Genomic DNA, 14,303 nt, shown 5'->3' with positions numbered 1-14,303 from the left:
CTATGTGTGGATTACTCACAAACGCCGTTGCAAGCGCACTGCCAACGCGTCTGCAGACGCGTTGGCCAACGCGTTCGCCTATGTCGAGAGCCGCCATAAGAAGGAAAGTGACGTCACAAATCGGCGAAGTGTAAAAATTAAGCATTGAATTGTATTACCACAATTTGTAATATATCTATACTAATATTATAAAGAGGTAAACTTTGTTTGTTTGTATGTTTGTTTGTTTGTTTGTTGAATTGTAATGAATAGGCTCAAAAACTACTGGACCGATTTTAAAAATTCTTTCACCATTCGAAAGCTACATTATTTACGAGTAACACATAGGCTACTTTTTATTTTGGAAAATATAGGGTTCCGTAAGATATTTCAGTTTTTCGGAAACAACCAGAAAATTTACTTATTTTGCGTACGCTGCCTAAACTATAAAAGATAGAACTATACAATGTTTTAAGTAAATGTAGATCTTATAAATATCTACAAAAATGTCCGCGACACACTATACCTATCTATGTCAAGTGAGGCACAACAACCATTTCTTTATTTAAAAATCTTGATTTTTATTGGACTACATTTAAACGGATTTATTTTACTCATGCTAATAATCCTTATCAAAATAAATTATTTCATCACTAAGTACAGTTTATGTAGATTATATTTGGTCTTTGAATTATTAAAATTTGACTTTTGGTGTAGAAGTTATGGCGAAACTAAAATATTGCGATGTACGCCCGTTTCGAAGTGGGCGCCACCAATGCGGCGATGCGCTCGCGGGAAGGGTATCACTATGTACAATATACATCGCCCGCGTAATTTAGGAATGTCACGGAAACCGTACATTTTCCGCAAAAAAGAAATCTATGTCCTTTCACGTGGTCTATTCTTCATGTAAATAATGTACCAAGTATTGTACACATTGAAAAGGTCTACAGAAAACTCCGCGATGGTATTATACATACGTATACCTAAGGAAATCCCACAATAATATTTTTTTGTAATTTACTTTTAACTTTAAATAATGGCTAATTTTCGAAGCGATTTTAACCAATACGGCAATAATCCTTCTTTAATTAAATACTTTAAGAGAATACACCAAGGGCGAGAGAAATTGAAAATAGGTACATATTTGAAAATGTATTGTTGTCTCACCAACCGCAGAGCGCGATAGAGACAACACGACAAAAGTTCTAATAAAAGAACAGAAAATCTTCGATTCGTTGTCCGCTGATTTTTTCTCCAAAACTTAACTGATTTTAGTACTTTTTTCATCAAGAATTAAAGCAAGGCTTGAGCTGTGTTCCTATGTTTAATAAAATCATGAAAAAAAAGGAAACATAGGGACATGTTAATAGTGGCCATAGATATTCAGGGAAAAAATCATAACTCTACCGGCATCATCCAGAGAGGAAACAGGGGACAATGTTTGTATGGAAAAACGGCGGTGTGGACTCCTTTTGAATACATTATTGATTATGGCCCTTTACAGCATTTTTTTTATTAAATAAGGGGGCAAACGAGCAAACGGGTCAACTGATGGAAAGCAACTTCCGTCGCCCATGGACACTCGCAGCATCAGAAGAGCTGCAGGCGCGTTGCCGGCCTTTTAAGAGGGAATAGGGTAATAGGAGAGGGTAGGGGAGGGAAGGGGAGGGAAGGGAAGGGAATAGCGGAGGGTAGGGAAAAGAATAGGGTAGGGGATTGGGCCTCCGGTAAACTTACTCACTCGGCGCAAACGCTATTTCACGCCCGTTTTCTGTGAGAACGTGGCATTTCTCCGGTCGAGCCGGCCCATTCGTGCCGAAGTATGGCTCTCCCACGTATGAAAGCGTATAAAGCATATTATGATTTAAATTTTAAATGAATATTTTCGAAGATATTATTACAGATTTAAAAATTGCGGGACGTGGCCCGCATTGGTCGGTACCTACTGCCGCAAAACGGCAGTAGGTACCGACCAATGCGGGCCACGGGTAGTAATGAATATAAATTATTTATCAAAACTACTGAATCGATTTAAATAATTTTTTGGTGACATAGGCTGTAATATATTTTATACCCGTGCGAAGCCGGGGCGGGTCGCTAGTATATATATACATAGCTAAAGGTGGCGCGTCCACCGGATCGGAATGGAAGCGTCGCACCGGACGGATTTTTTTCTTTGTATTGATTTCTATGGTACTGCGTGCACTGGAGCTAAAATTCGTATGACGTACTTTATGGATGGTCCCTTAGTGTGGGACCTAATATGGCGCCGGCCGGAACAGCGGCGTCAGCGTCCCCGAGTTGACGTCCTCTATTGTAGTGTACTATAACACCGTGGGAGTGTCACCTGGGGGCGGGGGCGGTGAGGTGGACGGTGTCGCTGTCGCTGGGCGGGGCGGGCTCGGTGCCGCGCGCGTTGATCATGAGCGGGGGCAGCGGGGAGTGGGGCGCTGGCCGGGACAGCGGCGTCAGCGCCCTCGAGTTGACGTCCTCTATTGTAGTGTACTATAACACCGTGGGAGTGTCACCTGGGGGCGGGGGCGGTGAGGTGGGCGGTGTCGCTGTCGCTGGGCGGGGCGGGCTCGGTGCCGCGCGCGTTGATCATGAGCGGGGGCAGCGGGGAGGGGGGCGCCGGCCGGGACAGCGGCGTCAGCACCCCCGAGTTCACGTCCTCTATTGCTTTGCGTAGCTGTAATTGTAAATTAGGTATATTTTATAGAATTAGGTAAAGGACACATTTATTACGTATAATGTACTAAGTTCGCAAGCCCTCAAAGATTTAAAAATGTTGCTGGGCGAATGTTATCCGCTAGCGCGGCACTCGCTTTTCAGCCTCGGATTTTTCAGAGCTTACTCGCGGAGTACATACTCAATAAAATTACGGAGTACTCTTTATTACCTTAAAGGACGTTTATGTGACAACTGACAATTCTGATTAAAAAATTGAATAGTAAACATTTTTGATATTAAAAATGTGGGTTTTTTTTAAGTCAAAATGGCATAAAATATTATTTGAAACTTACAAATCTGTACAATAAACGCGAATGGTTGACGAAAATTACCTCTTTAAGTGATACGACGCCTATGAGACGGCCGATAGCTGTGACGTACGCTCGACTCACACCGAGCGTTGAGAATAGCGAATGGACCTGGAAATCGTATAAGTTGATAAAAATTTGCTGTTTTATACAAAAACGACCAAGCCGACCTTAATGTTTTATATGAAACAGCTTATATATTCTTCAAGTTGGAAAGTTGATTATATATCAAAAGTGGCTTTTATATTTTAAGAGTACATCTGCTCTTAAATGTTTAGGCATTGTTTGAAAAATACACCCTATTTATTTAAGAAATATTCAACCTAAGGGGCTTTTTATTTGTTTTTAGTTTCGACTTTTCGCGAAATTATTATTTTAAGTTGAACGCATCAATGGGGCGACGTAACAAGACGATCGCTAAGTGTCACGACTCATGGCGTTTGCGATACGTTATGTCGAATCCTACTTTCGATTTCTAACTTCGTTATCGAAACTGTCCAATACAAGTTGTCAGGATCAGGCCGTAGCCAAAGATGATTAAAAACGATGACGAAATTCGTTATCAAAATGTATGGGATTTGACATTAATCCTCGCAAGCCTAATGTCATTAAGCGATGACTTATGTCGAACCGCATACATTTTAGTAACGAATTTCGTTATCGTTTTTAACGAAAGATACTTTGGCTAGGGCCTTGTATGGGATTTGACATTAGTAATCGCTAATTTAGCGATGACTTATGTCAAACCACATATATTTTGATAACGAATTTCGTCATCGTTTTCGAAGCGTATACCACTTTGTCTAGGCCCTCTGATGCTAGTATGCTGAGTTGATCGATGCTTGGCAAAAATATAATATGGAATTGACATAAGCGTTCGATAATATGAAGTCGACATTCGACTAATGTCACGTCAATTCCATACATTATGATCGGCGATTCTATAAAGAAGCGATAAAGAAAACGTGTAGGCTAGGACAACGATATCAAAATACTACATTCTAATTCTATGGGCTAGGAGCTCTGCTTAATTTTTCTAACATGAAAACGATAAACAAGGGAGATTATATAATGTTTAAGTCAGAATTATACCTAGACATAGCAAGTGGGCCACGGTCTCAAAGTATAAATAATTGAGGTCCTGTACCTTCAGTAGGGAAGTCCTCTCCACCAGCTGGAATGGAGCGGGGTCGATGTGGCAGATGTACATGCCCTCGTCCTCGTACTCCGAGTCCTCCTTCTCCTGTAATAAATAATTTGGAATATAGTGAGTGTGGCAAACTGCACCGACCCAGCAAGTGCGCCAGTGGAGATCTCCAATCAGCAGTATGTGAAAAAAGCTGGCGCACTTTGCCACACTCACTATAAGTATATGAGTTTGAGTGAATGAAATGTTATGTTTTTAAATTATGTTTTGGCACAATTTCAAAAGCTTAAGAACGGCATAATATAAAATACAACTCGGAAGTATAATAAAATTCGTGTTTCAAAAATCCCTTGATACATCAAAGTACGTTGCATTATACCATCGAGGAAGTTGATTCCTATGCAATTGACAGACCAACGTTATTTGGTCGAATATGTCAATTCAATGTTAATTGTGATCTGTCAGCTGGGTTTGACGTAACGCAACCAAACTACTTAGGTCCCCGATTTGCATAGGCATCAACTTCTCTGATAGTTTGTATACACTAATTTTTAGTTCTTTTTTTCAAACAGGTTGTGACGTTACTTTTTTTGTAAACATTTTTTTGGGGTTTTAAACTTGCTTTTCCTTAAACATAGACTAACAAAGTAAATCATAAAAAATCATATCCATACTAATATTGTAAATGCGGAAGTGTGTCTGTCTGTCTGTCTGTTGCCTCTTCCCCCCTTAAACCGCTCCACCGTTTTTGCTGTTGGGTATGGAGATACTTTGAGTCCCGGGAAAGGACATAGGACACTTTTTTATCCCGTAAAAATGTACGGTTCTCGCACGATCAACGAATTTTGGTGCAACGGAGTTGCGGGCGTTATCTGGCGTCACTGGTACTTAAACGTACCAGTTCACGTTTCCGCGCAATCTGCAGCATCCTGTCGAAGTCGATCTCCTTCGCCATCTCGAGCTGCTCCCACGACTTTTGGTCCTCAGGGGACATGTCGCACACGCGCTCGCGGGGCTGAAATACAAGTTTGTTGGAATATATCATTGAAGAGTAGGTATTTACTATTTCTACATCTATAACCAAGGGCGCCGCCAAGGGACATTTAGAGATCAAACAGAACTTGCTAGCAGCAAACCAAAGTTCTGAGTCCCTGCGAGCATTCGACTTTCTCACCTATTCTCCATCATTTATTCCCCTTAATCATAAGCTGAGACAATAATGTCATCAATGACATTATTGTCTTATATTTTTAGTCCAAAAGTACGTACGACTGTCACAAGGTTCGTACGTGATAAAGGCATCGCAAAATGACACGTTAAGGCCAGTGGCGGATTTACAAATTTGCCGCCTGTAGGCTATTCAATTTTTGCTGCCCCTAAATCTGACCTTTGAAATTCAATACGTTAGTTTATTTCACAATCATATCCCACCAAAACCATTTTTAAAAATTTTTGCTGAGACGACCACACAAGGTTTCACCCTGTGCGGTAGCGAAACGGTGATGCCATAAATATTTACTGGTATGTAGAATTTGTTTAAGTTAGGGTCAGCAGAGTTAGGCCGTGTAGATTCAGAAGCTTCTTCTTCTTCTTCAGAAGCTACATGAGATCACATTTCTTTTTCACAGGGTAAACTGTAAACCTAATATGTGGTCGTCTCGGCAATATTTTACATTAGATAAAAAAAATGGGGCTGAATTTGCCGCCCTAGGCTCCAGCCTACTTAGCCTATTGGTAAATCCGCCACTGGTAAAGGCGATGCTTTATGTCAAATTTAAGGGCAAACTAATACATTTTTTGTATCGATATCGTTGAATGCGAAAATAAATTAAAACATCAAATACGAGATGATTAATAGTACATACGAAGGCTGTAGCCATCACCTTTACATACGACGGCTGTAGCCATCACCTTTACATACGACGGCTGTAGCCATCACCTTTACATGCGACGGCTGTAGCCATCACCTTTACATAATAAAATAAAGAAATCACGGTAAAAAATAAGTGATCCCAAAATTTCAGCTTGATTGCATTTGTATTTTTTTTGTTATGCGCCTTCAAAGTTGGATATTCAAGTCGAAATTTTTTTCAATTAAATTTCTTAATATTTGTATACAATTCGATAACTTATGCAATTAAAAGCAACTTTTGTAATGAAACCACTTTCATAAACGCAATATTTAATATACCTGTCGAACAAAGTTGTCGTCCGATGCGTACAAACTACGAAAGACTGACGTCATACTTTCGTAGCACTTTGTATGGAGCGTTTCGGGCAGGTCTTTTTTATGAGATATTTGAATGGTCATATCTTGGTGAATTTTTAAGCTATCAGAGTCATTCTTTCAACGATGTTTCTATTTTTAAGTGTCTTTCAATTACCGATAAGAAAAAAAAGTCATCATGCCTATTATGGCTATTATCGCTAACCTGTCAATTTATTTAACATCATACTAACCAATTGCACTTTCTTATTGATAGACGGACTTCTAGGCAGACCACCCAGCTGGTCTGACAGGCCGCTCTCCACGTCGGGCAGAAGTGTAGATCTCTTGAATATCGCCTCAAATGCTGCTCGAATTCTAAACAATAATTTGTAAATAAATAGATCGAAAAGAGTTTTGCATGTTAGACAAATACATCATATCAGACAATGTAGATGCCTTCCTATCAGATAAACTTATTTTAAACTGAACTAAAATCATTGAATTGCCCACATAGAAAACGAAACTGCCGCGGCAAATGTATGCTACTACGTACGTACTTGTGTGTATCTTTGCGTACGCGCAAGCACGTACGCATACGCCTTTGCGTGCGAGCAGGCAACCAGTCTTACCTGGTCTCTGCGCCAGTAACAGTTGTATACACGGAGGGCTGTTGCCCCAGTGGCGTTTGTGGCGTGCTACCGGGCGACACTAGTCCTCGGTTCAGTGTAAAGGAGTTAGTCTTCTTCAGAATAGATTTTGGTCTAAACAACTGGCCAGGAGCTACAGAAAGGAAACGAGAAAATTATTAAAAGCTTTTTGCTAAAAAAATTGTTTTAAAGCACAATTGACGATTTCTTGATCTTGCCTATTAATTTATTTCCTGCCTTACCTGGAATAAGTCCACCTTGATCCTGCGACGTCAGCGAGGTACCGCGAGTCATGCCGGAGCCTGGCACTTGAAGCATGTCCGGCGCTGGTGTCACCTGGTACAGACATGAAATTAAGCAACAAATATAATATAATAAACACCGTATATTCAACTTTTTATGGCTATTTTTAAAATAGTGCTGACTACTTATTAACATTATTTTAGTGAACATAAAAGAATAACAAGCTAACATAAAATAAAAAATCAGAAAAACAGATCATCCATATGAGCGTCTCTACACGCATTTGCGTACGAACTTGCGTACACGCTATGAACATATTACAGTGCAACTTGTGTTTGCGTTGTTTCCAATGTTTTTGCACAGTTGTCGTTTTACATAAGTATATTGCTACCAAATAAAAGCATAATAATAAAACCATATGCAAATCTATATTACTTTCGAAACGGAGACCTCACCTCAAACCGCGACGGTCGTCTTGTCTTCTGCTTCTTCTCCTCATCTCGTCTTCTGGCCTCGGCCTCTCGTTGCCACAGTGCTGCCACCTGCAGGCGGCGGGAGCGGCCCACCTGCTTCTCAATCACCTTCACCAGCTCCCAGCGGTGAATGGAACCCAGGAGCACCATGGACGCTGGACTATCTACTAGGGGGAAGCTCTTGATAGTCTGTAATGATAATAATGATTTAAATTAGACTAGTTAATCATCTAATTCTTTCTCTTTCATAATAGCCGACTAGGGGTCAAGTCAGACCGCAACGCGACGCGTATATGCATTTATAAAGTATGGATTTGACAGATTTGAAAGACGTCTCACGCAATTGAAGTCTGTCAATTCAGTACAATTTAGAAATACATCTACGCGTCGCGTTGCGGTCTGAATTGACCCTAATGCTGTCTCACATACTGACGAAGTATAAAGCTATATGGTGGGAGTATTATTGGTCTGTGATCATAATGTTAAAGAAATGCATTGTTTTCAATGGCTTTGTAGACTACAAATTGAAAAAAAAAAATGAATACAAAATGTAGTCATACCATTTTATAGTCTTTGCAAATAAACGTTATTATTCTTTTTTTTAAACGATATGAGGAATAATATGTGCTTAGGCCTTGGAATTATACATTTGCATAAAATAGTTTTATTTTAAATTATGCAATTATTTATTTTAAAAATGTTGGAAAACAATATTTTTGATTAAATTATATTATTCAAGCTTATGCTTTAAATAAGGTGAAAGGTCATATTAATTTACATAGTATTTTTAAAATGCTGACACGACTTGATCTTAGATGTAACATTTTCGTAATGTGCAGTATTTTTTAAGTTTATTTTTTATTTTTCACAGTATTATTGAAAATGTGTCCTGTCACTCCTGGTTCGGTTATACTCGACATAGCCCGACCAAATCTTGTATGTCCTCCTATTCATATGAATCAGTTTCTCTAATATATCTATATACAGGGCCGCATTTAGTTTTTTTATGAGTGGCTACTTTAATTTTACCCCCGTGGGGCCGTATTTATATATTTTATAAGTATCGGTCACTTTTATTTTGCCCCATTTGTACGAATTATGCCGCCATCCTAGGTCGCTGCTGCCCCCTAGGACGGCATAAGACGCTGCCGCCCTCCCTAGGACTACCGCCCATAGGTCATGGTATACAATGTGTAACAGAACTAAGTGATAAAACTTTAGTGTGGCTTGTAGAGAGTTCACTGTGAAAGTAGCAGCGCTGAAAGAGCAAAAATTTTTTTCACTTTTGTATGGAGAAACTCGTGACGCTGGGGCGCTTGCCCATACAAAAGTGGAAAAAAAAACTATTTACAAGGAACACGTGCACACCCTTAAGTATTATCACTTAGTTTTGTTACACCCTGTATACAGCCTTTACATAAATCCAGAGCTAGGTACTAGACCAAGGCTGCTCAACCTTTTTTGCAGTGGGGCCAAACGGTGGATTCCGACATTTATAACGGGCCATTAACTTAGGCGTAATTAAATATAATACCAATCAAACTTTAATGGGTTATATAAGCATAAATTTAATTTTTGATATTAATGAGATTTTTGCAGTTGTATGTCTTTTTAGTTGTAACAATTTATTTAAATGTTGGGTGATAAATCTGATGTTGACAGTAGCAACAAGTCAGAAATATGTTGCTCAGTTAATTTGTTCCTTCGCGGCAGACAATTAGGCGGGATTTCTCAGTTTGGCGGGATATTCAAAACTTCCTTGTGAATTATAGGCCATTTAAAATTCTTTCGCGGGCCATAATATGGCCTTCGGGCCTGGGGTTAGGGATTGCAACCCGGAAAACCGGATCCGGTAATTCACCGGATCCGGCGCCATTTTACGGGTACCGGATCCGGTCCCAATATACCGGATCCGGAGACCAGACTATGATGCGATAATGCCGTATGTGCTTGAGCAACCATACGGACATTTAAAATCTTATTCCAGGCACTACCGTATTTTAAAGAGTGGTATTATCCCTATTTGAAAATACTGTATAAATCAGCTACAAGTGAAAAGTATGATTTTCGGGTTTTAGTTCAAATCGGATTCCCATCAAAGGATTGATGGGAATCCGGTCAAATCCGGTCCGGATTGAAAATGACGCCGGATTGCAATCCCTACCTAGGGTTGAGCAGCCTTGTACTAGACTTATAGCCTACACACCTTGTTCTCCTTCAGTATGTCCTTGAGCTGCTGGTAAGTCATTCTGTTCCAGATGTATCTCACGTCGCGCACCATAAAGTCCTCCACGCAAATGTCGTACATACCTAAACAAATATTTCATCATAAAGTCCAATTTTATCAACGACTGTTAAAGTTAATTCTGGAATTAGTACCACGTTACCTCTTTTGTTTCTCATATGAATGAAAGAGAAGGCATGACATTTTAACTAGCTGTTAACACTAACAGACGTTGTTGAATTTTCTAATTAAAATTCTCATATAAACCCAAGATCATTTCCTATACGAGAATATTTACCATATTAATCGAGTAATTATTCAGCTTAAGATAGTAATTACCTAGGTTCCCGTACAAAGATTCACTGCAAAATATTTACATACCAAAAATATGAACTATTACAATATTTACATACTAAATTGTAATCGTTCATATTTTTTGGTATGTAAATATCTTTACTGCCGCATAAGGTTTCGATGGCACCCGGACTCTTAACGTGACATGGGACTTTAATATATCAGATAAGGACAGCGATGTCGCATAAACTATCCATTTGGTAAGAATGAAAGAAAAGACAGAAAATCTAGAAGAAGAAAAGAAAGCAAGGCAGGCATCATACAGAGCCTAGCCTAGTATAGTAATGCATACAGAACCATATTCTAAGACAAGTGATGATGATGAATATTGCTCAACTACACTTTTACCTGTTATAGATCTTAATAACGATTAACGACTGTCGTGATCCAGAAAACCGGCGTGAAACAGCGCTTGCGCTGTGTTTCGCCGAGTGAGTGAGGTTACCGGAGGCCCAATCCCCTACCCTATTCCCTTTCCTACCCTCCCCTATTACCCTATTCCCTCTTAAAAGGCCGGAAACGCACATGCAGCTCTTCTGATGCTGCGAGTGTCCATGGGCGACGGAAGTTGCTTTCCATCAGGTGACCCGTTTGCTCGTTTGCCCCCTTATTACATAAAAAAAAGAAGCAGTAAAAAAACTATTGCCGCAAGAATGTATCCTCTGAATTTACAAAATTTTGACATGACGAGGTGGCCGAGTGGTTAAGGCGTTGGACTGCTAATCCAATGTGCTCTGCACGCGTGGGTTCGAATCCCATCCTCGTCGATACGTTTTTAGAGTTTTAAATAGAACTTTGCGAAAATACAAGTATGCCTGCAAAAACCATCAAGTAAAAATATATATTGCGGTTTAAAGATATTATGTACTGAAGCATTTAAATTATTACCAGTCCATAGGTTACTCCAGGAATTCGGTGTTATTCAGAGTTTCGCTCGGGGGTGTAGCCATTTTACTCAAAAATCTATTGAAATGTTGCTGATATTTCAGTGGTTTTTAAGCAAACTTTTACAACAACTACGAGGTGTCGTAGCGTAGTTAAACAGATTTAACCATAAGTAGAGGAGAGTAACCAAATATGGAATACCATTTTGTTTTTGTGTTATAAAAAAAAAGATATTGGAAATTAAAAACTTTTATTCTTATTTATTATCAGTCATACAGTTGCGCTTAACTTATTGACAGATTTGTTTTACATATATTAATTTAAAATATAAAATTTTCTCAAAAACAAAATCAACATAAAGGCACCTAATTATGGAATAGGTGCCCAAATATGGACTACTATAAAACTATGAATAATAAACCTTTATTTTTATGAGATCTACAGGAACTTTGGTCAATTTTAAGAAGATACTTATTAAGTTACTTGCAGAAATCACATATCCATGTATCGAACTCTGCACCTGCGCAATCACCATGTGCCCAGAGCCTGCACATGAGGCATTTGATCCATGTCTCTCCTTGAGTATCTTGAGAAAACAGGCTGTTACAGAACATACACTCTGCATCTTCTGAGTCAGGAACTTCCAGTCCTATAACGGCATCAGGCCGAGTCCATAGTCCATATTTAGATCCCACGGACTGTCCATATTCGGAAATTTCAAACTAATCAAAACATATATCAGATTTTTTTACTAAACACAATCAGACAAGAAAAAACCTCTAAAACAATCAAATAAACATGTAATCAATGCATAGTCATAATATACAATATTATTTTCAATCACGTTTTGAAAGAAATACTTAGTTTTTACGTACCTTAAAAACTTTTCTCACAGCACCAAAACAAAACACTCTCACCGCAGCCACAACGTTCGCCCGACTGAAAAGTCAAAACCTGTACGCGAGTATAATGATGGAAAGAGACAGAAGATCACTGTCTTTTGCAACTAGGAGTATTCGTTTCCGAGTGATGGCACTATTCCATATTTGGTTACTCTCCTCTATGTCTTCTTGTTTAATGATATATTTTACTATAAATATCATATTAAACTTTGGTTCATGCACTCACGGCTAGCAGACGACAACAAGTCAGGTAGGTAGGGCAGTTTCTTGATGAGTATAATGCTGTCGAAGCACGACGGCTGCAGCAGCGCCGCTGTCGCGTTCGCAGCCAGCACCGCCGCCATAATCGGTAGAAGATGAGTCACCTGTTTAAATGAGAAGTTAGTTTTAGAGCCATAATATTATAATATTATGTGTTTATGGAAAACAACATAAAAATATAACTTACGTATTTGGCGAGTGCCTTCCTATGGTAAGCTTGTAACAATAAATGGAATGATTGAAATAATGTTGTCATGTGATTGTGTGTGGGTTAAAACGTATTAACATTACTAGCTATTTGACCGAGCTTTGCTCGGTATTCGATAAAACACGAATAAAATGACATTTTCTAAAAATGATTCCTAGCTTGATCGATTCATCGCCCCCGAAACCCCCTATATACTAAATTTCATGAACATCGTTGGAGCCGATTCCGAGATTCCAAATATATATTATATACACAAGAATTGCTCATTTAAACATCCGCCCCCTTACTAATAAACGCTGTATAAGCTTTGAATAGTTATAACGTGTTTTGTCTTCTTCAATCCAATTAAAAATGTCACTTGTGTGACAGGAACAAAACACTGTATAACTATTCAAAGCTTATACAACGTTTATTAGTAAGGGGGATAAGATACAAGTGGTATATCATAAAGGTGAAGGCATAATACTTTACTGCCGTATGAGGTTGCAACCTGCATTACCCCTCAAAAATATTTAATGAAAAAAAACTGTATTCCAAACAGTAAACCTTCAAACTATACCCAAGGCTTTATAGAGACACATTTTACGCTAAGCTAATAAGCGTTCGTAAATAATTAGTTTCTAAATGTGAAAACGTGTAAATGGTGTCTAGATTTTATATAGCCTTCTATAAATTAAATAAACACTGTATGTTTTCCAAATAAATAAATAAAATAAATAAGTTTTATGCAACATCTCGCAGTAGATTCGGGGTCCTCACCTGTCCCGTCATCTCAATACAGATGACGATAGTTGAGACGGTGTGTGTGACTGCACCAGTGAACGCCGCCGCACCAACCGTCGCGTAGCCACCTGGATGAAAGATATTATGTCTATCAATGATTTGTTTATCGCGCTGGAACCGTACATTTTTCCGGGAAGGAAGTATCCTGTGTGCTTTCCCGGGACTCACAGTATCTCCATGCCAAATTTCAGCAGAATCGATTCGACAAACAGACACACTTTCGCATTTTATTCGCCGTGTGGACTGGCTCTTCAGAAGCGCTTACACGGGCAATTATTACGGCAATAATTGCTCGGCAACATGAATGGAGCGATCTGGAGCAATTAGTGGAGCAATATGGAGCAATTTATTTCATATTGCTCAATGTCATATCGCTCAAATATTCGATGGCCACATCACTCAATATTGTACTGCGCAATATTGCTGCTTGTTGCCGAAAATTGCTTGATGTAGTCGTATAGCAATTTTCGGCAACAAGCAGCAATATGGCGCAACTTCATTAACTAGTTACTAGGCGACATTGAGCGATATAAAATATCTGGAGCAATATCGCCGAAATAATCGCCGCAATTTATTAAAATTGCTCCATATTGCTCCAGTAATTGCTCCAGATCGCTCCATTCGTTCGCCGGACAATCATTGCCCGTGTAAGCGCTTCTTAAGGCGTGATCTGTCGGCTGTGTTTGACATAAACAGATCAAATTACGTTGGTCCGTCATCTGCCTATGAATAAACTTCTTTGATGGTATCTTACCCGGCAATATCTTCTGTATATGTCCGCCGTAAGCCACGCCCACTGGACAGAAGTAGTGCATTAGCTCTCCTGTCAGCCGGCCCAGCGACGCGCCCATCTTGAACGCCGGCACGAATATGCCGGCCGGCACCGGTAGAGTACACGATACCATGCTTAGGAAGAACTAAAAGAAAAAGTTGCAATAAGTCGTCAA

The 14,303-nt window shown here is 39.3% G+C and overlaps 1 protein-coding gene and 1 non-coding gene across 5 annotated transcripts in view; one reads left to right on the top strand and one right to left on the bottom strand.

Moving 5' to 3' along the window:
• LOC121736686 (chloride channel protein 2) overlaps positions 1 to 14,303 on the bottom strand; it is an 88,169-nt gene that overhangs the window by 3,352 nt on the left and 70,514 nt on the right. For all 4 annotated transcript variants that reach the window (XM_042128048.1, XM_042128047.1, XM_042128049.1 and 1 more), the window contains 12 exons: positions 14,111 to 14,273; positions 13,333 to 13,424; positions 12,331 to 12,469; positions 9,946 to 10,049; positions 7,722 to 7,928; positions 7,266 to 7,359; positions 7,006 to 7,156; positions 6,628 to 6,751; positions 5,066 to 5,182; positions 4,168 to 4,263; positions 3,045 to 3,131; positions 2,511 to 2,671 (listed from right to left, as the gene is read on the bottom strand). In XM_042128048.1, coding sequence (XP_041983982.1) covers positions 2,511 to 2,671; positions 3,045 to 3,131; positions 4,168 to 4,263; positions 5,066 to 5,182; positions 6,628 to 6,751; positions 7,006 to 7,156; positions 7,266 to 7,359; positions 7,722 to 7,928; positions 9,946 to 10,049; positions 12,331 to 12,469; positions 13,333 to 13,424; positions 14,111 to 14,273 — 1,535 coding nt within the window. The remainder of the gene's footprint in view (positions 1 to 2,510; positions 2,672 to 3,044; positions 3,132 to 4,167; positions 4,264 to 5,065; positions 5,183 to 6,627; positions 6,752 to 7,005; positions 7,157 to 7,265; positions 7,360 to 7,721; positions 7,929 to 9,945; positions 10,050 to 12,330; positions 12,470 to 13,332; positions 13,425 to 14,110; positions 14,274 to 14,303) is intronic.
• On the top strand, positions 11,003 to 11,084 carry Trnas-gcu. The gene has a single exon. It is a non-coding gene; the product is annotated as a tRNA-Ser (tRNA).

The sequence above is a fragment of the Aricia agestis genome, chromosome 19 (genome assembly GCF_905147365.1).
Source record: "Aricia agestis chromosome 19, ilAriAges1.1, whole genome shotgun sequence".
Taxonomy (NCBI): Eukaryota; Metazoa; Arthropoda; class Insecta; order Lepidoptera; family Lycaenidae; genus Aricia; species Aricia agestis.
This window is presented reverse-complemented; position numbering and strand designations above follow the sequence as displayed.